Source organism: Rhinopithecus roxellana, chromosome 15 (genome assembly GCF_007565055.1).
Source record: "Rhinopithecus roxellana isolate Shanxi Qingling chromosome 15, ASM756505v1, whole genome shotgun sequence".
Taxonomy (NCBI): domain Eukaryota; kingdom Metazoa; phylum Chordata; class Mammalia; order Primates; family Cercopithecidae; genus Rhinopithecus; species Rhinopithecus roxellana.
The window spans coordinates 77,546,360-77,567,933 of record NC_044563.1 but is presented as its reverse complement, the minus strand read 5'-3'; the positions used below and the strand labels follow the sequence as shown (position 1 = coordinate 77,567,933).

At 50.2% G+C, this 21,574-nt stretch overlaps 1 protein-coding gene across 1 annotated transcript in view; it reads left to right on the top strand.

Annotated features, from left to right (window-relative positions):
- The first annotated feature begins 2,498 nt into the window (after positions 1-2,498).
- Positions 2,499-21,574, top strand: part of BACE1 (beta-secretase 1) — a 29,987-nt gene continuing 10,911 nt past the window's right edge. The window contains exons 1-2 of the mRNA XM_010367413.2: positions 2,499-3,229; positions 21,209-21,297. Coding sequence (XP_010365715.1) covers positions 2,969-3,229; positions 21,209-21,297 — 350 coding nt within the window. The 5' untranslated portion in view covers positions 2,499-2,968. The remainder of the gene's footprint in view (positions 3,230-21,208; positions 21,298-21,574) is intronic.

Sequence of the window (21,574 nt, the reverse complement as noted above, 5' to 3'; positions counted from 1 at the left end):
AATATGCTGGACACCATTCTAAATGTTTTACATGGATTGTCTCATCGAATTCTTACCTTTTGAGGTTTGAACTATTAATATCATTATCTCCATTTTACAAATGATAAAATCAAGTCTCAAAAAGGGGCCAGGCAAGGTGGCTCACGCCTGTAATCTCATCACTTGGGGAGGCTGAGGTGAGCAGATAACCTGAGGTCAGGAGTTCAAGACCAGCCTGGCTAACATGGTGAATTCCCGTCTCTACTAAAAATACAAAACTTAGCCGGGCGTGCTGGCACGAGCCCATAGTCCCAGCTACTTGGGAGGCTGAGGCAGGAGAATCGCTTGAGGAGGCAGAGGTTTCAGTGAACCGAGATCGTGCCACTGCACTCCAGCCTGGGTGACAGAGTGAGATTCTGTCTAAAAAAAAAAAAAAAAAGTTAGCCAGGCATGGTGGTGGGTACTTGTAATCCCAGCTACTCAGGAGGCTGAGGCACAAGAATCGCCTGAACCCAGGAGGAGGAGGTTGCAGTGAGCTGCTGAGATCAAGCCACTGCACTCCAGCCTGGGTGACAAAGCGAGACTGTTTCAAAAAAAAGACTCAAAAAGGTTAAATAACCAGGGTGGGCTCTCCCAGTTACTAATTGAACCAGAATTAGAACACTGGTACTATTGGAACACTTCTGATTCTACAGAAGTTTTAAATATTTAAGTCATCAAACCCATCCAGTTTTCAGGTTTCTTTACCTTCCGGGGTTTGTTAGGGAGGTTTTCTTCAATATAAGATGATAAAAAATATTCTATTTTTCCTGCAGTTTTATTTTAACGTTAAATTCTTTAATCTATCTGGAGTTTATTTTCAGATGAATGAAATTGGGATTTGGTTTTTTCTCCTTCCAAATGGGCTGCCAGACATCCCAACAACAGTTTTTGAATAATGCATCCATTTTCCTCTGATATGAATGCCATCTCTATCATATCTACAATTCCCATACATACATTTCTCTATTTTGATTTTGACTTTTTAAATTTGTATCTAATCACCTTATTGGTTAGGATTTTCTATCCATATCATATAATCTGCAACTAATGATTCCTTTGCTATCCAACATATATAACACTTTTTCCATTTTCTTGTCTTTTGAGTCAATCAGACTGTTCTGAACTGTGTAGGATAAGAGTAGAGATAATGATCTTTCCTTTCCAAAGCCTGCCTTTAATGGGAGTAACTTAGCCTTTTATTACTACTATTTTTTGTTTGTTTGTTTGTTGTCTTGTTTATAAAGCTTCCTGGCTGGGTGCAGTGGTCCATGCCTATAATCCCGGCACTTTGGGAGGCTGAGGTGGGTGGATCACTTGAGGTCACAAGTTCGAGACCAGCCTGGCCAACATGGTGAAATCACATCTCTACTAAAAATACAAAAATTAGCTGGTTGTGGTAGCACACGCCTGTAATCCCAGCTACTCAGAGGCTGAGGCATGAGAATTGCTTGAATCCGGGAGGCGGAGGTTGCAGAGTTGAGACCATGCCACTGCACTCCAGCCTGGGTGACAGAGCAACACTCCCTTTCAAAAGAAAAAATAAGATTCCTTTTCATTTAAAAAAAAAAAATTAAATCAGAGTAACTGCTGAATTTTATCAATGGCTTTCCACATTTGATAAACAATATATTGTTAAAACCATACCGGCTTTTCTTCTTTAAGCCATTAGAACTCTAACGCTTTTGATTCAAGGCTTTAAGCTCTTACCAGTTAATATAGAGATACTTTTTGGAGTGTTAACACTTTAAAGCTATCAACAGCCATTTCTCCTCAGTCTGGCTGATGGTGCAGAAAATCAGAGGGGTCATAAGGATTCAAGGCAAGTAGAGCCTCAAAGGCACAAACAGGTTCAGATGGGAGAAGACCCGCTGGCTCTTACCTGCCGGCAGATCGCAGGCGCAGGTGAAAATAGACAACTGCACTTTCCCCTTTTGGACCCTGCTCCGGCAGTTTGCAGCCTGGAAACTTTGTTTCCCCTTTTTTTCCCCTTTGTTTCCAAACAGTTTGCATCCCCTTTCATCCTGCTCCCTCAATCTCTGCTTATGAAAATCCTACCCATTTTTAAACGCTCAAATTAAATACCACCTTCTCCCACTGAGTCTTCCCAGATCCCCTAGATGTCCCTCCAAATCCCTACTCCTTAATGCCACATCGTATAGTATGAAACTTCACCGCGGCAGGAATCACTTAACGGTCCCGTGTAGAATCACCGTTTATTTCTCTCTGTATCCCCAGCGCCTGGCAGTGTGCCTGACGTACAGTGGGTGCTCCCTCCATGCTGAACGAAAGACTGACAGACGGGAGGTGTGCCCCCCTCCATCCGTCTGGCCCTTCCCGCCAGGGCCCTGCAGGGCGGACTCCACCTCGGCAGAGGGCATCCCAGACCCCTCTCCAGCCCCGGAAGCCGGATTGCCAGCCATGGGAAGACTACACTTCCCAGCGATCCCAGGGAAAAGCGAAAACCCTTTGGCTTTGACAGCCGCCGCCACAAGTCTTTCCGCCTCCCCAGCCCGCCCGGGAGCTGCGAGCCGCGAGCTGGATTATGGTGGCCTGAGCAGCCAACGCAGCCGCAGGAGCCCGGAGCCCTTGCCCCTGCCCGCGCCGCCGCCCACCGGGGGGACCGGGGAAGCCGCCGCCGGCCCGCCATGCCCGCCCCTCCCAGCCCCGCCGGGAGCCCGCGCCCGCTGCCGTGGCTGGCCGCCGCCGCGCCGATGTAGCGGGCTCCGGATCCCAGCCTCTCCCCTGCTCCCGTGCTCTGCGGATCTCCCTGACCGCTCTCCACGGCCCGGACCCGGGGGCTGGCCCAGGGCCCTGCAGGCTCTGGCGTCCTGATGCCCCCAAGCTCCCTCTCCTGAGAAGCCATCAGCACCACCCAGACTTGGGGGCAGGCGCCAGGGACGGACGTGGGCCAGTGCGAGCCCAGAGGGCCCGAAGGCCGGGGCCCACCATGGCCCAAGCCCTGCCCTGGCTCCTGCTGTGGATGGGCGCGGGAGTGCTGCCTGCCCACGGCACCCAGCACGGCATCCGGCTGCCCCTGCGCAGCGGCCTGGGGGGAGCCCCCGTGGGGCTGCGGCTGCCCCGGGAGACCGACGAAGAGCTCGAGGACCCCGGCCGGAGGGGCAGCTTTGTGGAGATGGTGGACAACCTGAGGGGCAAGTCGGGGCAGGGCTACTACGTGGAGATGACCGTGGGCAGCCCCCCGCAGACGGTAAGGTGGTCAGGCCAGCCCTTAGCCCTCCGCCTGCATGAGCAGAGGGGAGACAGGCCGGGGACGCCTCGGGCTGGCCCCTGCTCAAATGGGCTGGTGGGGACAGCAGGAGGGACCCCTCCCCAGCCATTACCTGGGGTCACGTGGTTGTTGGCAGAAGTGTTCCCAAGCTCCCCTTTCCCTTCTCCTCTCCCCTGACTGCCTAGTTCCCCTTGCTCCTCATCTGACACATACGCCCTCGGGAAGGATTTGGGGCAAGAGAGACACATCAGCTGGGGACCCTGACCTGAAGGAAGCGTCCGCCACAGGGGCACTATAACAGGTGTCAGCCCCTTCTGACAGTGGCCCAGTCCGAGTCTCCCAAATCCCACCACTCTGGAAGTTGGCCACCCAACCTTGTCCCCTCCTCTGATTCCCACCATTGTTCCCAGCACCTCCAGGACCAAGGAATCCTGGCAGCAGTTGAATCAGCCCCTTGCTCCCACCATCTGGGCTGCCACTGGGACGGCAAAGTGAGGTTACCGAGGCCCCCCTGATTGCACTCAGCCCGGAAGCCCTGGACAGGCTCCTGCCTTCCCCTCCTCCTCCCCTTTTCCCTCTCGCAGGCTACACTCCAGCCCCTCCCCCACCCTACATCCCCCCCAGGCCAGAGGGGAACTGAACTGAGCCTGGGGAAAGGACAAATGGTAGGAAAGGAGCCAGAGTTGCCTTTTAAGAGTGAGACTCCTTTCATGGTGGGGGAGAGGGGAGTTGTAGAGAAAACACCATGTGCCCTCCCCATCCTTCCTGACAATCTCCAAGGTACCTTCAAGGTGGCTGGTGGAGGTGGCACCCTCTGCACCTCTGTGGGTGAGCAGCCCTCCATGTGGGGTGCTGTGGCTGACCTCTGTGTGCATCTGCCGCCTCTGTGGGAGAGTCCGGGCCTGGGCAGCCCTGTGGTTCTCTGTATGCTGCTGCGTGTCACCTTGAATCTGATCCTGCACATCTCTGTGAGCCACCTCCGGATCTGTGTCCTTGGGAGGGTCTGTGAAGGTGGGAGTGTGTTTGGGGTGGGTAGAGGGGACAGCCACACTTTCCTGAACTTCTCAGACAGCTGGAACTGGGAGAAACACAAACCCCCACCTCCCAATTACTTTACAGAAGCCAGCCTTCCTAGGTGCATGTTCCCCAGCCCTACCTCTCAGCTAGTCAAAAGCCTGGTCTTCCCCACTTTCTCATCCTCTTTCCTGTGCACCATAACTTCCCCAGAAGTAGTCTCCAGTGGGAGGTTGAGGGGGCAGGACAGAGGCCAAATCCAGGCCCTGAGCAAACAGATTGCTAGATGATATCGTCAGGGAGCAGCGGGTATGCAGAGACCCGGGACCTACTCCTGTTTCTGCTACTGATGTGCTTTGCAAACTGTGCATGGACCTCTTCTCAGGAGAGGGAGCTTGGGGAACTGTGCATGATGCAGGACGGAGCTGCAGAACCCACACAAGCTTTGAGGTCAGACAGTCCATGAATCCCAGCTCTACCACCCACAGCTTTTCCTCTTCTCAGCTATGTGGCCTTGGGCAAATTGCATAACCTCTCTGAAACTACTGTCATGTCTTTAAAATGAGTAGAATATGAGATCTCCTTTGCAAGGTAATTGTGAGGATTAAGTTGTGAGGGTTAATTGTTCTAGGTGCTTTCACCCAGAACAATGCACCTGCATACAAAACTGACCTCCAACAAATATGAAGTCACTTTATCCTTGTCTGGCCTGTTCTGCCTCTTCTATGCTATGTAATGAGGCATAAAAACTTGGATGTCCTGGGCCTCCACGTTTTACATGTATAACACTGGGGTATCCTGTAATCCCAGCACTTTGGGAGGGCGAGGCAGGCAGATCACCTGAGGTCAGGAGTTCGAGACCAGCCTGACCAACATAGCGAAACCCGTTTCTACTAAAAATACAAAAACAATTAGCTGGGCGTGGTGGCATGTACCTGTAATCCCAGCTACTCAGGAGGCTGAGGCAGGAGAATCACTTGAACCCAGGAGGCAGAGGTTGCAGTGAGCCAAGATTGCGCCATTGCCCTCCAGCCTGGGCAACAAGAGCAAAACTCCGTCTCAGAAAAAAAAACAAAAACAAAAACAGCTGGGCGTGGTGGCTCATGCTTGTAATCCTGGCACTTTGGGAGGCCGAGGTGGGCAGATCACCTGAGGTCGGGAGTTCGAGACCAGCCTGACCATGATGGAGAAACCCCGTCTCTACTAGAAGTACAAAATTAGCCAGGCATAGTGGCACATGCCTGTAATCCCAGCTACTCAGGAGGCAGAGGCAGGAGAATAGCTTGAACCCAGGAGGCAGAGGCTGCAGTGAGCCAAAATCGTGCCATTGGACTCCAGCCTGGGCCACAAGAGCGAAACTCCGTCTAAAAAAAAAAGAAAAGAAAGAAAACTGGGGTATCCATTACTGTACTTCCCTGATCCCCTGAAATAATGCATACATCCTGCGGCCCAGTACTTAGCAGAGAGTAATTGCTCAATAAATGTCAGTTCCTTCCTCACTCCTTTCTAGAAGAGAAAAGTGGGCTTAAAGTTCAACACCAGTCCAGGAAGCTAGTGCCAGGGAGCCCGCAACTAAAGCAACTGTGTGGCTTGCACTATGGTTTCTAACTAAGCCTGCATCAGCCAGTCTCTGCTCTCTGGTGGCTTGGACTCTCTCCCCATCTGTCTGCAAGAAGGACGCCCTTTCTTCCTACCTGGCGCAGCTGTTGTAAGTGCCAAATGAGAACTTGGATGGCATTGTATTCTGAACAAGTAAAAGTGAAATTTGGGGAGCACTTTCTCTGTGCTAGGCAGTTAATTGCTGGTGCTTGGGGGCTGATCCACAAACAGACAAGAAGATAAGTTTTCTGCCCACATAGAGTTAGAGTGGAAGTGAAAGGGCGGAAGTGACAAGTACAAGGTCATCCATGCAGATATACTCAAAGCGAGGTCTGCAAACCCTCATTGGAGTCAGCTAAAAATGTAAATTCCCTGGCCCCATCCCAGACCTCTAGAGACAGTCTCTCTGAGAATGGGGCCCCGCAGTTTGTGCCTCAAATTTGAGAACCATTTATGGCTGGATGCGGTGGCTCACGCCTGTAATCCCAGCACTTTGGGAGGCTAAAGCGGATGGATCACGAGGTCAGGAGTTCAAGACCAACCTGGCCAATGTGGTGAAACCCCGTCTCTACTAAAAATACAAAAATTAGCTGGGTGTGGTGGCACGTGCCTGTAGTCCCAGCTACTCAGGGCACAGAGGCAGAAAAATCTCTTGAACCCGGGAGGCAGAGGTTGCAGTGAGCCAAGATCACGCCAGTGCACTCTAGCCTGGGTGACAGAGAGAGACTCCATCTCAAAAAATAAATAAAAACAAAAAGAGTAGGACTGAAAGACACAGGCACAGGGACCCTCACAACAGTCCAGGTGTGAGGCCCTCTATGACAAGGAGGGCATTAGGCTGCGATAAGATGGAAAGAGAAAGGAAGGGTAGGATGCAGAGAACGTGCCAGGGCAGGTGGGGAGGATTTGATGACATTGGTGTGAAGGGAAAGGAAGAAGGCATCAATGATGGTTTTAAGATTCTGATCTGGGGTGAACTGGAGGATAACAAGACTGTGGGAATAGGAAAGGTGGCAGGAGGGGATGGCTTATAGTACTTGTATACAAATTTATTTGTTTGTTTGTTTATTAATTATAGGGTCTCACTCTGTTGCCCAGGCTGGAGTGCAGGGGCACAATCATAGCTCCTGGGCTCAAGTGATCCTCCTGCCTCAGGCTCCTGAGTAACTGGGGCTACAAGCACATCCACCAGGCCCAGCTGATTTTTTTTCAAATTGTCTCACTATGTTGCCCAGGCTGGTCTCCAGCTTCTGGACTCAAGTGATGCTTCCACCTTAGCCTCCTATTAGTTTGTCCCTTACAGCAATTCCTGCAATATATAAAAGGACAACTTCAGTGAGCTGTGATTGCACCACTGCAATCTCTAGCATGTCAGAGGGTGACAGAGACCCTGTCTCTAAAAAAGAAAAAAAAAAAAAAAAGAAAAAGAAAAAAGGTCTTTATCACTCACAGTGTCTAGCAGAAGAAATGGGGTTGAAAGGTTAAACCACTGGCCAGGTAGAAGGCCAGTAAGTTAAGACCTGTTTCATCCTTGTTCTTCCTACTGTGCCATTTGTCTTGGGGAAGAAGAAGTTTATCACAAGCATCCCTCTTCCATTCTCCTATTACACCTGGTGATGCCTCCATTACTACACTTGTAACATATTACAACTGTTTTTGTGTTTGTTTCTCTCATAAAACTTCAAGCTCTGGCCAGGTGCAGTGGCTCATGCCTGTAATCCCAGCACTTTGGGAGGCTGAGGCAGGAGGATCATCTGAGGCCGGGAGTTCAAGACCAGCCTGACCAATATGGTGAAACGCTGTCTCTACTAAAAATACAAAAATTAGCCGGGCATGGTGGCAGGCGCTTGTAATCCCAGCTGCTGGGGAGGCTGAGACAGGAGAATTGCTTGAACGTGGGAGGCAGAGGTTGCAGTGAGCTGAGATTGTGCCACTGTACTCCAGAGTGAGACTCTGTCTCAAACAAACAAACAAAACTTCAAGCTCTTAAGGACAGTGTCTTTTAAATTTTATTTATTTTGCAGTTATCCTTTCTTTGCGTTATAATAATCTGTAACAATGCCAAGTTCAGAATATACACCTAAAAAACATTGAGTGAATGAATACATGAGCTGCAAGTCTCTAAACAGAACTGTTGAAGGGCAGTTGTAAATGCAGAACTGTAGCTCTTGGAGAAAGTATTTTTATTCTTTTAAATGAAAGGGCCGAGTGCAGTGGTTCACACCTGTAATCCCAGCACTAAGGTGAGGCTGAGGCGGGCAGATCACCTGAGGTTGGGAATTTGAAACCAGCCTGGCCAACATGGTGAAGCCCCATCTCTACTAAAAATACAAAAATTAGCTGGGTGTGGTGGCGCGCGCCTGTAAACTCAGCTACTCAAGAGGCTGAGGCAGGAGAATCGCTTGAGCCCGGGAGGCAGAGGTTGCAGTGAGCCGAGATCGTGCCACTGCACTCCAGCCTGGGTGACAGAGTGAGACCCTGTCTCTAAATAAATAAATAAAAGGATGTTATCTCATTTTGATATTATGAGCATCACTGACCAAACAGGATAATAAGGTAACTGTTAGGAGTGAAATTTGGTGATAGTCAATTCAGTGTAACAGATATTTATTGAGTACCTACTGTGTGTAGAAGAGAAAAATCATGCCATAGTCTTAGCCCTTGGGCAGCTCACAATCTAATGTGAGACATAGACATGATACCTAAATATTACAGAAGACCAAATGCATTTGGTACAAATAGTGGAACAGTGGGTCTTGGAAGTGCACAGAGAGAAGCAGCTACTTCTGACATGGTATTAGGGACAGCTTGCTGGAAAAGGAGGTTTTTGTTTTGTTTTGTTTTCGTGTGTGTGTGTGTGTGTGTGTGTGTGTGTGTGTGTGTGTGTTTGACAGGGAGTCTTGCTCTGTCACCCAGGGATCCACCCGCCTCAGCCTCCCAAAGTGCTGGGATTATAGGCATAAGCCACCACCGCACCCAGCCAAAAAGGAGGTATTTCAATAAGACCTCGAAAGAGGAGAAAGCTTTGCAATATGGAGAGTGGTGAGGAGGAGCGCTTCATGAAGAAAAGCGTGAACAATGGTGAGAAGCCAGAAGGCATGGTGGGGATGCGGGGCTGACAGGACTTTGGGTTTTATTCTGCAAACAGTAAGGAATCGTTGTAGGTATACGAGAAGAGGGATGATATCGTCTATTTCAGTTCTAGGAAAACAGCTTCAGTATGCAGGATGGCTTGGAGAGTCTAGCATCATGACTCTAGACATGGAAACAAGGATCTCAGGATACATGGGCCTGAAAGAGGGTGGTGGCAGTGAGGGTAGAAAGGAGGAATCAGTATTTATCCATTGTTTAACCAGTTATTCTGTGCACTTGATAACATGTATGGGGTGAGAGACAGGCAAGAGGAGATGATGGCTTTATTTAACTTCTGACTTTTTGTCAGGGAACAAAGCAACAGGGGCAAGCTTTTGAAGCACAATATAGTTTTTTTGTTTGTTCGTTTTGAGATGGAGTTTTGCTCTGTCGCCCAGGCTGGAGTGCAGTGGCGCAATCTCAGCTCACTGCAACGTCTACTTCCTAGGTTCCAGTGATTCTCCTGCCTCAGCTTTCCAAATAGCTGGGATTACAGGTGCCTGCCACCACACCCAGCTAATTTTTTTTGTATTTTTAGTAGAGACAGGGGTTTCACCACGTTGGCCAGACTGGTTTCAAACTCCTGACCTCAAGTGATCCACCCACCTCAGCCTCCCAGAGTCCTAGGATTACAGGTATGAGCCACCGCACCCAGCCAGGAAGCACAATATAGTTTACCAAAGTTTATGTTTATTATTCTGCTTTAATTATAAGGGATAAGTATTAGCATACCCATTTTGGGGATGAGGAAACTGAGGCCCAGAGAGACTAAGTGTCTCGTCCAAAGTGATTCCATTAAGAACAGAGTAGGGGTTCAAATCTAGGTCTTTGGATTCTGAGTCCAAATACTGGGGCATGTCCTTCCTGTGTTCTACGATCTGGGACATGTTGGTTGCCTTTGAGAGGCTAGTGGGTCATCCCTGTGGAAGTGTTCAGCCACCAGCTGACAGTGGGAATCTGGAGAGAGGTTAGAACTGGACAGGCAGACAGGACTCATCCACAGAGAGGCTGTGAAAGCCAAGTTAAAAAATAGTCTTGTTCGTTGACGAAACGGAGAGGGAAAGGAGAAAAATGATTAGGGAAAGAATATTAGGTGTAGACAAGGAAGCAAGAGAAAATGATCAGAGCAGCAGAAAACTATGAGGGCTCAGGGTCTCAGAAACCAAGAAGGGCCAGGTGGGTTTTCTTTTTTTCCCCTCCTTCCCCTATAATGGCTTCAAACTGTGCTTGGCAGGGTTCTGTAAAGGGACCTCAGTGGTGAAGGAGAAGGCTGGGAGCAGTCAACACTCTAGATCCCCACCCTTCCTGTCACCAAGCCATCCCCATCCCCCTGCCCAAATCTCCTGAGCCTCCCAGGATAACTTTGCTTTTATTGTTTTTATACAGTGGACTTCTGGGTTATATTTTTTATTTTTTATTTTTTATTTTTTTATTTATTTATTTTTTTTTTTTTTGAGACGGAGTCTCGCTCTGTCGCCCAGGCTGGAGTGCAGTGGCCGGATCTCAGCTCACTGCAAGCTCCGCCTCCTGGGTTCACGCCATTCTCCTGCCTCAGCCTCCCGAGTAGCTGGGACTACAGGCGCCCGCCAGGTCGCCCGGCTAGCTTTTTTGTATTTTTAGTAGAGACGGGGTTTCACCATGTTAGCCAGGATGGTCTTGATCTCCTGACCTCGTGATCCGCCCGTCTCGGCCTCCCAAAGTGCTGGGATTACAGGCTTGAGCCACCGCGCCCGGCCTATATTTTTTAAAAAAGAGTTTTTATAATAAAAAGGTTGAAAACCATCGAGCTCAAAGAACCACCTTCCAAATCAGACAAAGCCAGCAAGACCCCAGCTCCATAAGTTGCCTACTCCAGTCCCTGCAACCACCACTGGCTTTCCTGGATTGGGCCTCAGGTTGCACATAAGTCCTTGCTGGAGCCCTCATCCTGTCACTCCAAATTCTCCTCTACTCCCCAGACCAGTAAAGAAGAGTTTAGCTGGGAGTGAGGGGGCATTGAGAAAGAGTGTGCTCTCTCTAAAAGCACTAAGGTGGAAGGTCAGGAACCCTTCTTGGGCCTCTCCAATAAAGGGCTGGGCAGAAAATTCCAGTTGAAAATCCAGGAAGAGGCCAGGCACAGTGGCTCACATCTGTAATCCCAGCACTTTGGGAGGCCAAGGCAGGTGGATCACCTGAGGTCAGGAGTTCAAGACCAGCATGGCCAACGTGGTGAAACCCCGTCTCTACTAAAAATACAAAAATTAGCTGGGCATGGTGGCATGTGCCTGTAATCCCAGCTAATTAGGAGACTGAGGCAGGAGAATCACTTGAACCCAGGAGGCGGAGGTTGCAGTGAGCTGAGATCGTGCCACTGCACTCCAGCCAGGGCGACGGGGAAACTCTGTCTCAAAAAAATGAAAATCTAGGAAGAGAAACACCTCCCAGGGAAGCGCCCATACCTGATGACTAACTTCTGTCTCTCCTGGGAGCCTTCTCTTTCAGGTGCCTGGGCAGGGGAGAGTTCTGGGAAGGAGCCAGAACATTTTCTGAGTTCTGGAGCTGCCCTGAGATTCTCCTGGCAGGATGCAACAGCACCTGAGTACATCCGTAGTACCGCAGCCTCGGGTACTGTAGCCAGGTGGTTCCCAAAATAGGAGAGCTGGGCTGTGCTGGGGAGACTTTTAAGAATCAGCAGTACTGGGGGGATTCTGACATGGGGGAGCTGGGACTCCTAGGTCATTTTCCTCAGAGCAAACTGGCCAAGCTCTGTCTCCTCCATGCTAACTTATCCTCTGTCACCATATCTACCGAGCTGCTGTCACTCTGGGGCTACTCTCTCTGCTGCCCACTGTAGGCTGGGTGTCTTCTTGCTTAGTCTTTCAAGGTCAGCGAATCCCAACAGTGTTTCTTTTTTTTTTTCTTGAGACAGGGTCTCTGTTGCCCAGGCTGGAGTGCAGTGGCACGATCTCGGCTCCCTGCAACCTCCACCTCCTGGGTTCAAGCAATTCTCCAGCGTCAGCCTGCCAAGTAGCTAGGACTACAGGCGCACGCCACCACGCCTGGCTAATTTTTATATATATATATATATATATATATTTTTTTTTTTTTTTTTTTTTGGTAGAGACGGGGTTTCACTATGTGGCCAGAATGGTCTCGAACTCCTGACCTCAAGTGATCCGCCCATCTCAGCCTCCCAAAGTGCTGGGACTACAGGCGTGAGCCATTGTGCCCGGCGCCACCACTTATTCTTTTCAAGGCCTGTGGAGGTTTTGACAGGTAGGACAAGGAGTGAGTTCCACATCTCCCAATGACTTGAACAAACAAGCCCATGTGTTGAGCATGACACAAGTGCCATGGGGGGAGATGCCAGAGGTCAGCTTCATTTTCAGCTGAGGACAGAGCAAGAGAAGATTCAAGCCACTGTAACCTGTGGGTGGGACAAGGTTAAATAACAGGAAGGACTTACTGTCTGACAATGAAAAGCAGGTGGTGAATAGCTGCCGTGATACCTTGTGGAGCATGGGTTTTCCATGTGGGTTCCGCAGAGGCTAAAGGTGCTGAAGAGATGCCTCAAGAGCCAGCACAGGCAGGGGATGGAAGCAGAGGAAATCAAACCTTCCCTTCAAACAGAAGATCTCTGCCTTTTTCTCTCTTGTACACTAGGATCCTGCATACAATTGGAAAAGGGGGAAAGGATTCTGCTGCTTCATTTATTTTATTTTATTTTATTTTTTGAGATGAAGTCTCGCTCTGTCGCCCAGGCTGGCGTGCAGTGGCGCAATCTCGGCTCACTGCAAGCTCTGCCTCCCGGGTTCATGCCATTCTCCTGCCTCAGCCTCCCCAGTAGCTGGGACTACAGGTGCCTGCCACCACGCCCGGCTAATTATTTGTATTTTTTAGTGGAGACAGGGTTTCACCGCATTAGCCAGGATGGTCTCGATCTCTTGACCTCATGATCTGCCCACCTCGGCCTCCCAAAGTGCTGGGATTACAGGTGTGAGCCACTGCACCTGACTGATTCTGCTGCTTTAGAAAAAAAAAAAAAAAAAAACTTTGAAAACTACTGTCATAAATGTTTGGACCATCGACATCCATTATTTTATTGGAGTAGGAGGCACTGATAAATATTAATTGAGCTGGCCGGGTGCAGTGGCTCATATCTGTAATCCCAGCACTTTGGGAAATCGAGGCAGGTGGATCATAAGGTCAGGAGATCGAGACCATCCTGGTTAACATGGTGAAACCCCGTCTCCACCAAAAAAAAAAAATACAAAAAATTAGTCGGGCGTGGTGGCAGGTGCCTTTAGTCCCAGCTACTTGGGAGGCTGAGGCAGGAGAATGGTGTGAACCTGGGGGGCGGAGCTTGCAGTAAGCCGAGGTCGTGCCACTGCACTCCAGCCTGGGCGACAAAGCGAGACTCTGTCTCAAAAAAAAAAAAAAAAAAAAAAAAAAAAAGTTGAGCTGGGTTAGAGGCTGCAGAGAAATGGAGCATCCCATCCAAAGGGGGAAAGGTACACTAGATAAGGTTTGGGGTGACCCAGCCACATTGGGACTCCTTGAAAAACCAGCCAGAGGTGGGGTAAGTGGCACCAAGGAGCCTGCTTGCTCCCAGGTACCAATGGCCAGCTACTGCCAGGAGAGGCAAGTGGAAGGCAGAAGAACTAGCTGGGAAAAGGAGTCCATTTGCACAGGGTTGGCTGATTTGTTCAAGGTGGGAGGAACCTGGACAGGACCCAGTTGCTGGACTCTGAGGCAGTAGCTGTGTGCTCTGTTGGCCATAAGCCCCTCCCAGCTGCTGACTTTAGGCTTCTTTTGTCCTTCCTTGCCCCCTTTTCTCAGCCTTGGGTAAGCTCAGGTCTGGAAATCACTTAGGAAAAGCAGATGAAGCTGACTCACAAGGTTCTGGGACCAAGGAGCCCTGGAGTCACTATAACTGCTCTAAGAACCACAGGACCCTGGGTGGATATTCACCAACATGGTGAAACCCCGTCTGTACTAAAAATGCAAAAATTAGCTGGGCGTAGTGGCGAACACCTGTAATCCCAGCTACTCAGGAGGCTGAGGCGGGAGAATCGCTTGAACCTGGGAGACGGAGGTTGCAGTGAGCCAAGATTATGCCACTACACTCCAGCCTGGGTGACAGAGCGAGGCCCCATTAAAAAAAAAAAAAATAGCAAGAGTCTGTAGGGTCACGGGAATTAACTGCAGGGAATGAGGCAGTTGCTGTCAATTAAAAAAAAAATCATTATGGAGCATCTACTCAGGGTTAGGTAACAATTAGGTAATAAGCAATACAAACGCTCCCTACCCTTGTGGAGTTCATAGTCTGTGGGACAGGCAGACATTAAATAAATGATTAAAAGTGTGAGTGGTAGACAAAGAAGCACAGGTGCTACTGAGGATCTGTAAGAGGAAGAATCTAATCACATCTGGGTGTCAGGACAAGACCTTTGAGAGAAAGGATGTTTAAAGTGTGATGTGAACATCAGAACAGGGAAAGAACGTTGCAGACAAATATATGCAAAGATGCACAAGTGAGAGATCATCGTGCTTTAGGGAAACTTCACAAGAAGCCTGGTGAGGAAAGGAAACTGGCAAGAGATGTTCATGGGGTTGACCTATGGTTGGTGCCTTCAAGGTCAAGGACCCCAGGATTTAATTCAGATAGTTTGTGTCAGTTATCTAATGCTGGGTAACAGACTACTCCAAAATTTAGTAGCTCAAACAAGAGTCATTTTATTTTTCAGGATTCTGTGTGTTGGCTTGTGATTTTTCTACAAATCCTACCTGGGCTCACCCATGTGGCTGCATTCAGCTGGTACGTCAGCTGGGGAACGGACTAATCCAGGCCTGTTGGGCCTCTGGCTCTATGAAGTCTTTCATTCTGAAGGAGGCAAGACTGAGTTACTTCACATGGAATCTGAGGACAGCGTTCCAAGAGGGCAATCCCCAATGCACAAGTGCTTATCAAGCCTCTCCTTGCGTCATTTGCTGATATCCCGTTGACCACAGCCAGTCACATGGCTAAGCCCAGAGTCACTGTCAGAGGGGATCCCGCAAGGGCATGTGTGGGGGGCGGGGTGGTTCATTAGTATAACAATCTACCACATACATCTTCTCCAAGTGGGAGAGACGGGAAGGCCAAGGAGATGAAACACCACATTTAAGCCTTGGTCAGAACCACTGGATTCTCATCCTAGCCTTGTGGCTTGTGTAAGACGGGTGAAGTTGCTTACTCACTCTAGGTCTCACTTTCCTCCTCTGTAAAATGGAAGGCCTCTAAATCTCAACTTCAGCTGAAAGCCTTGTTATACAAGAATACAAGAGTCTTTCCTCTTTAACTGTGAGGCCCACACAGAAGAAAATAGACTTCCTATTGAATAGGAAGAATTGGAGCTAGAGCCCCCACTCCAGAGGCTTTTGCAAAAGTGCTATGACCTTGGGGTAGTACCAAGAAAGGGTGTGGATTTTTTTTTTTTTTTTTTTTTTGAGACGGAGTCTTGCTCTGTCGCCCAGGCTGGAGTGCAGTGACCAGATCTCAGCTCACTGCAAGCTCCACCTCCCGGGTTTACGCCATTCTCCTGCCTCAGCCTCCCGAGTAGCTGGGACTACAGGCGCCCGCCACCTCGCCCGGCTAGTTTTTTGTATTTTTTAGTAGAGACAGGGTTTCACCGTATTAGCCAGGATGGTCTTGATCTCCTGACCTCGTGATCCGCCCGTCTCGGCCTCCCAAAGTGCTGGGATTACAGGCTTGAGCCACCGCGCCCGGCCTGTTTTTTGTTTTGTTTTGTTTTGCTTTTGAGACAGAATCTTGCAATCTTGCTCTGTTGCCCAGACGAGTGCAGTGGCACCACCTCATCTCACTGCAATCTCCACCTTCCAGGTTCAAACGATTCTCCTGCCTCAGCCTTCCAAGTCACTGGGATTACAGGTGCCTGCTACCATGCCTGGCTAGTTTTTGCATTTTTAGTAGAGATGGGGTTTTACCATGTTGCCCAGGCTGGTCTCGAACTCCTGACCTCAGGTGATCCAACTGCCTCGGCCTCCTAAAGTGCTGGGATTACAGGCGAGAGCCACCACACCTGCCTAGCTTTACGTTTTTAATAGCAAAGGAAAACTGTTTACATAGGAGGGTTAACAGTCAAATTTGAACTTTGAATAGATCACTCTGGCTGCAGTGCAGAAAACAGATTGGAGAAGTCAAGAGTGGATGTGCCAAAAGCAGCTGGGAAATTATTGTGATATTCCAGGGTGAGCTGATGACGCTGGCCTAGGGGCAGCAAAGGAAATAAGGAATGAATACATTCAAGAGACTTGTAAGGCTTAATTGGACAGGACTTGTTAATGCACTGGATAGAGAGATGAAGAAGAGGAAGGTGTTAGGATACCTCTGATACTGCTTACTTAACAGAACAGATGGGTGATGATGCCATCCACTAGTATAAGGAATACTGGAAGGCAGCCACCAGATGGGCAGGACCACATTGGGTCAGCTTAGGACATCCTGAGTTTGACCTTTTTTTTTTTTTTTTTTGAGATGGTCTTGTTCTGTCACCCAGGCTGGAGTGCAGTGGCACAATCGTGGTTCACTGCAACCTCCAGCTCCTGGGCTCAAGCGATCCTTCCACCTCAACCTCCCGAGTAGCAGGGACCACCAGCGCCCGCCACCATGCCTGGCTAATTAAAAAAATTTTTTTTAGACGTGGGTGCGTGTGTGTATGTGTTGGCGGGGCGGGGGGGGGGGGGGGTCCTCACTATGTTGCCCAGGCTGATTTTGAACTCCTGGACTCAAGTGATTCCCTCGCCTTGGCCTCCCAAAGTGCTGGGATTACAGGTATCAGCCACTGCACCCAGCCCTTGAGGTATCTTTGAGGCACTTGGATGCGTGCATCGGGAGCTCCAAGGAGAGGAAAAAGCTGGAGTTAGGAGCTTAGATGTCACCAGGATCTAGGGAGAGATGGCTTAGTGGGAAAGGGTTGTTACAGAGGAAGAGGGCCAAAGCTCAAGCCTTGTGAAAGGAGCCTGCCAAGGAGACAGAGAACACAGGACCTGAGACGATGAAGGCTGACTTGAAAAATACCTTCAGTGTTTGGTGACATGAAATCACCGGTAACTGTAGTAAGGGCTGTTTTATAGTGGAGGAATGGAGGCGAAACCCAGTTTTAGAATGGGTTGAGGAATGCGTGGGAGGTGAAGAAATGGAGACAGCCTGGCTAAGTGCTTTGGTTGTGAAGGGAGAGGAGAGAGGGGAGCAGGAGGCGGATGTGAGATTAAGGAAGTTTTTTGTTTTTGTTTTTTTAACGAAGAGATGAGCATCTGTAAATGTCAACAGGAAGAATTCAAATTTGGTGGAGATGGGGGCAGGGTGGGGTGGCTGTATCTATGTGAGGGAAAAGGGCTAAGGAAGAGGTGGGTGCCTGGGAAGGTAGGAGGGAATTGGCTCCCCAGCACAGGTGGCAGCTCGTGCGAAGCCTGGGAGGAGCAGCCGCAGGCAGGTTGGTGTAGTTGGCTGTGAGAGATGAGGGCAGTCCCATCCCCTGGTCCTGTTCAGTGACTCCAGAGGGGAGCCCAGCTGCTGGGGTTCGGTGACTGCAGCCCCTCCGCCGCTGCGTCTGTTCGGGCGGCCCTGAACTGCCCTGTTTCATGAGTGAGCAGTGCCTCAGCCTTGCCTCGGGCTCCTGTCCTGTAAGAGCCCCCCGCATCCCCCCTTTGGAATGGAGCAGAAGTGGGGAAAGGCTGCCTGGACTGGCCAGGGCTCGGATTAGAAGCGTTGAAGGACAGGACCAGAATTACTTTTCTCGGGCGGGAGCACACTGAAGAGGGCAGAAAGCTCGACATTTGCTCGGGAGAGAAGCCCAACTGTTTATTCTGGGGTTTTTTTGTTTTTTGTTTTGGTGGAAGCTGGAGAGGGGAGGCAGAGAGCAGTGGGGACCTGAAATCGTGGTATTGGGATGGGTGAGACGGATGGGAGTGGCGGGGGACGTGCCTTCCTGGGCTCAGCCTGGGCCCCTTTGAGGTTGAAGGGGGAAAGGCTGGGGCTAGAAGGACAGCAAGAGTGCCCAGGGCCTCCGGGCTCGGGTGGGAGTACTCTGCAGAGAGCTCCCTCCCGCCTCACAGGAGAGAAACGGGGAGGCAGGGAGGGGCAGGGACAGCAGGAGCCCCCAGGTCAAAGCTCCACTCCAGTGTAAAGCAGTAGCCATATTTGCCTAGAACTGGCCAGATGTTCCCTCCCTCGCACAGGCCACAAAGACCTGAGGTGGAGGAGATCCTCTTTCTTTGGGGTCCAGTGATAGCAGGGAGCCCTGTAATATGAGGCCAGACCCCATGCTGGGAGCTGAGTCCTGGGAATGGGGAAGAGGGTTCCTGGGGAGAGGGTGGGTGAAGAAGCCTTTTTAATTATTAACCTGGTTGATTACATCTGACCTGCTGAGCCTCCCGGCTCTATTGATTTTCTCTGAAAGCGCAGCATCTGGAGCTGGTGGCTGCCCAGAGACCGGGGAGAGAGACCACGGGTACAGAGAGGTAGGGGAAGAAGGGCAGGGAGGGGAATGGAAACCAGGCCAGGAGTGGGGGGCTGGGAAGGAGGGAGGAGACAAGGTCTGAGGGCCCGGACATTGTCAGAGGAGTCTTTGGGGATGTGAGGAGGCCAGGAAGTCTAAGCAGGCACTCGGTTGGGGGGTGGGTGGGGGGAGCGCACAGCCAGCACAGCCACAGACACACCACGGAGAGCAGGAGGGAGCCAGAGAGGATCTGGCAGAGGATGAAACTGAAGTCCAGAGAAGCATAGTGATCTGCTCAAGGTGACAAGGTCTGAACCTGCACCAAAACTGAGGTCAGTTGATTTCACTGGATTGAGGAGAGAAGATACAGAAATGAAGGCCCCTGGGGCAAGGGAGAAGCTGAGGTGATGGAAAGTCGGCAAGAGACTAGATGCAATTTACAAATTACCATTTTTCTGAAGGTTGGGACTTTCCTTTTTTTGCCTGTGAGGATATAGTAGACATTTAAAAAATGGCTCTGGTCTGACTGAAGGTAGGGTCAGGCCTTCAAAGGAGGAAGAAAGGGCTAAGTAGAAGTGATGCTAGAGGCCGGGCACAGTAGCTGACGCCTTAGCACTTTGGGAGGCCAAGGCAGGTGGATCACCTGAGGTCAGGAGTTCGAGACCAGCCTGGCCAACGTGGTGAAACTTCATCTCTACTAAAAATACAAAAATTAGCCCGGTGTGATAGTGCACATTTGTAATCCTAGCTACTCAGGAGACTGAGACAGGAGAATCACTTGAACCCAGGAGGTGGAGGTTGCAGTGAGCCAAGATTGCACCATTGCACTCCAGCCTGGGTAACAAGAGCGAAACTCTGTCTTAAAAAAAAAAAGAAGTGATGCTAGAAAGAGCTGGACAGAAGGGAACACCAAGAAGACACCTGTCCCTCTTCACTTAGCCAAATCCAGGGCCCTGACAAGATGGGTTTTCACCAGGACATTTTATGGGGCTCCTGGCTCCCCACTGTTTCTGACAGTAGGATTCCTAGGTCTGTGTCACCTCTGAGACAGAAGGGGAGCAACATACTGGTGGCAGGGACAGAACCACATGCATGGACACTGATGTGCCATCCTGGTCCCCACAGGTCCCCTCACCAGTACAGGTCCTAGAATAGGTCTTCTCTGAGCCGGAGGGGATAAGCCAGAGTGCTTCCTGGGAGAACAGAAAAGGAGCAGGGGGCTCTGAAGACAGAGTCAGTCAGGTACACAGTGAGCAGGGGCGATGTGACGGTAGAGAGACGTGGGAACGGAGACAGCACACACACCACATAGCTCTGAGATGATGTGCAAAATGTTATGACTCCATAGACTGAAACAGACACAGCATCTCTTTTCTTTTTTTTTGAGACAGAGTCTTGCTCTCACCCAGGCCGGAGTGCAGTGGTATGATTTCGGCTCACTGCAACCTCCGCCTCCTGGGTTCAAGTGATTCTCCTGCCTCAGCCTCCCAAGTAGCCGGGATTATAGATGCGCATCACCATACCCGGCTAATTTTTGTATTTTTAGCAGAGATGGGATTTCACCATGTTCACCAGGCTGGTCTTGAACTCCTGACCTCAAGTGATCCACCTGCCTTAGCCTCCCAAAGTGTTGGGATTACAGGTGTGAGCCACTGTGCTGGCCTCAGACACAGCATTCTAAGGCCATGTTGAGAGTGCCAAAGGAAACCAAGGTATTTTACCCCAGAATATACTACTTTGACATATTTTGAGTCGGCTCTCAGAGGGCCAGCACACAGAAGTGGCCCTGCAAAGCTGGCTTTTGAGGGAGATTTGCATCTGCACAGAATCTGCATTGATGCCACCTGGCTTTCTCTGAGGCCCTCCCTGGTCCAAATCTAGGAAAGATTAACTGAGAGTCTGACATGTTTAAAGGTCTGCAAGAAACATATATCAACTGTTCTCTCTGAGGGGTGTTACCTGTGAGGTTTCATTCACACAAAAAGACCACCTTTACTGGCCTGGCCTCCTCTCCCTCCCATAACTATTTCTGCCAAAGTCCAAGTCCCCATTTTTTTTTTTTTTTTTTTTTTTTTTTTTTTTGAGACAGGGTCTCACTCTGTCGCCCAGGCTGGAGTGCAGTGGCATGGTCTCAGCTCACTGCAACCTCCACCTCCCAGGGTCAAGTGAGTCTCATGCCTCAGCCTCCTGAGTAGCTGGGACTACAGGCATGTGCCACCATGCCCAGCTAATTTTTGTATTTTTAGTAGATATAGAATTTCCCCATGTTGGCCAGGCTGGTCTCAAACTCCTGACCTCATGTGATCTGCCTGCCTCAGCCTCCCAAAGTGCTGGGATTACAGGGGTGAGCCACTGCACCTGGCCCAAGCTCCCATTCTTTCTGTAACCTCAAGATGGTATAAAATCAACCATCTGGCTATTTCTTTGACTTCGTATATTTTTTGACTCCCATGCATGTTAGTTCTTCTACTAATCTGCCTTTTTTCAGTTGGTTTTTCAGCAGACCTTCAGAGGGCGCAGGGAAGTGTTCCTTTGGCCCCTGCAGCACCACAGGACCCCAAGTCCTGTCTGTGGTTGTTGTGGTAACGGGTGCCAGCCTGGACCAGTCCTGCATTGTGGAGCTTCACTCTGGACATTCTAAGGGGCAGACTGTGCTGGGGGGTGAGGGATAATAAAGGTGGTGTGTCTGAAGCCTCCTGTCTATACCGTCTTTTCTCTCCCCTTTCTCTGACAGCTCAACATCCTGGTGGATACAGGCAGCAGTAACTTTGCAGTGGGTGCTGCCCCCCACCCCTTCCTGCATCGCTACTACCAGAGGCAGCTGTGAGTCCTGGGGAGAGCCCGGGGGAGGTGCCTTTTCCAAGGATCCAGGGCCAAGAAGGGTCAGGGGAGGGGTACAGAGAGAAAGAGTCGATCCTTAGATTTTCTTCTTGCCAGGGAAGGGGAAGGGCGAAGAAAAGACAGTGACCAGGAGAGACAGGGTGAAGTGGGTGGTTAGAGGAGCTATACCATGGGAAAGGGTGAATTGAGAGGAGCCAGGAAGTGCTTCAGTACTGAGACAGGGCAGCCTCCTGCGGGAGGGAAAGGACGAAGGGCCAGT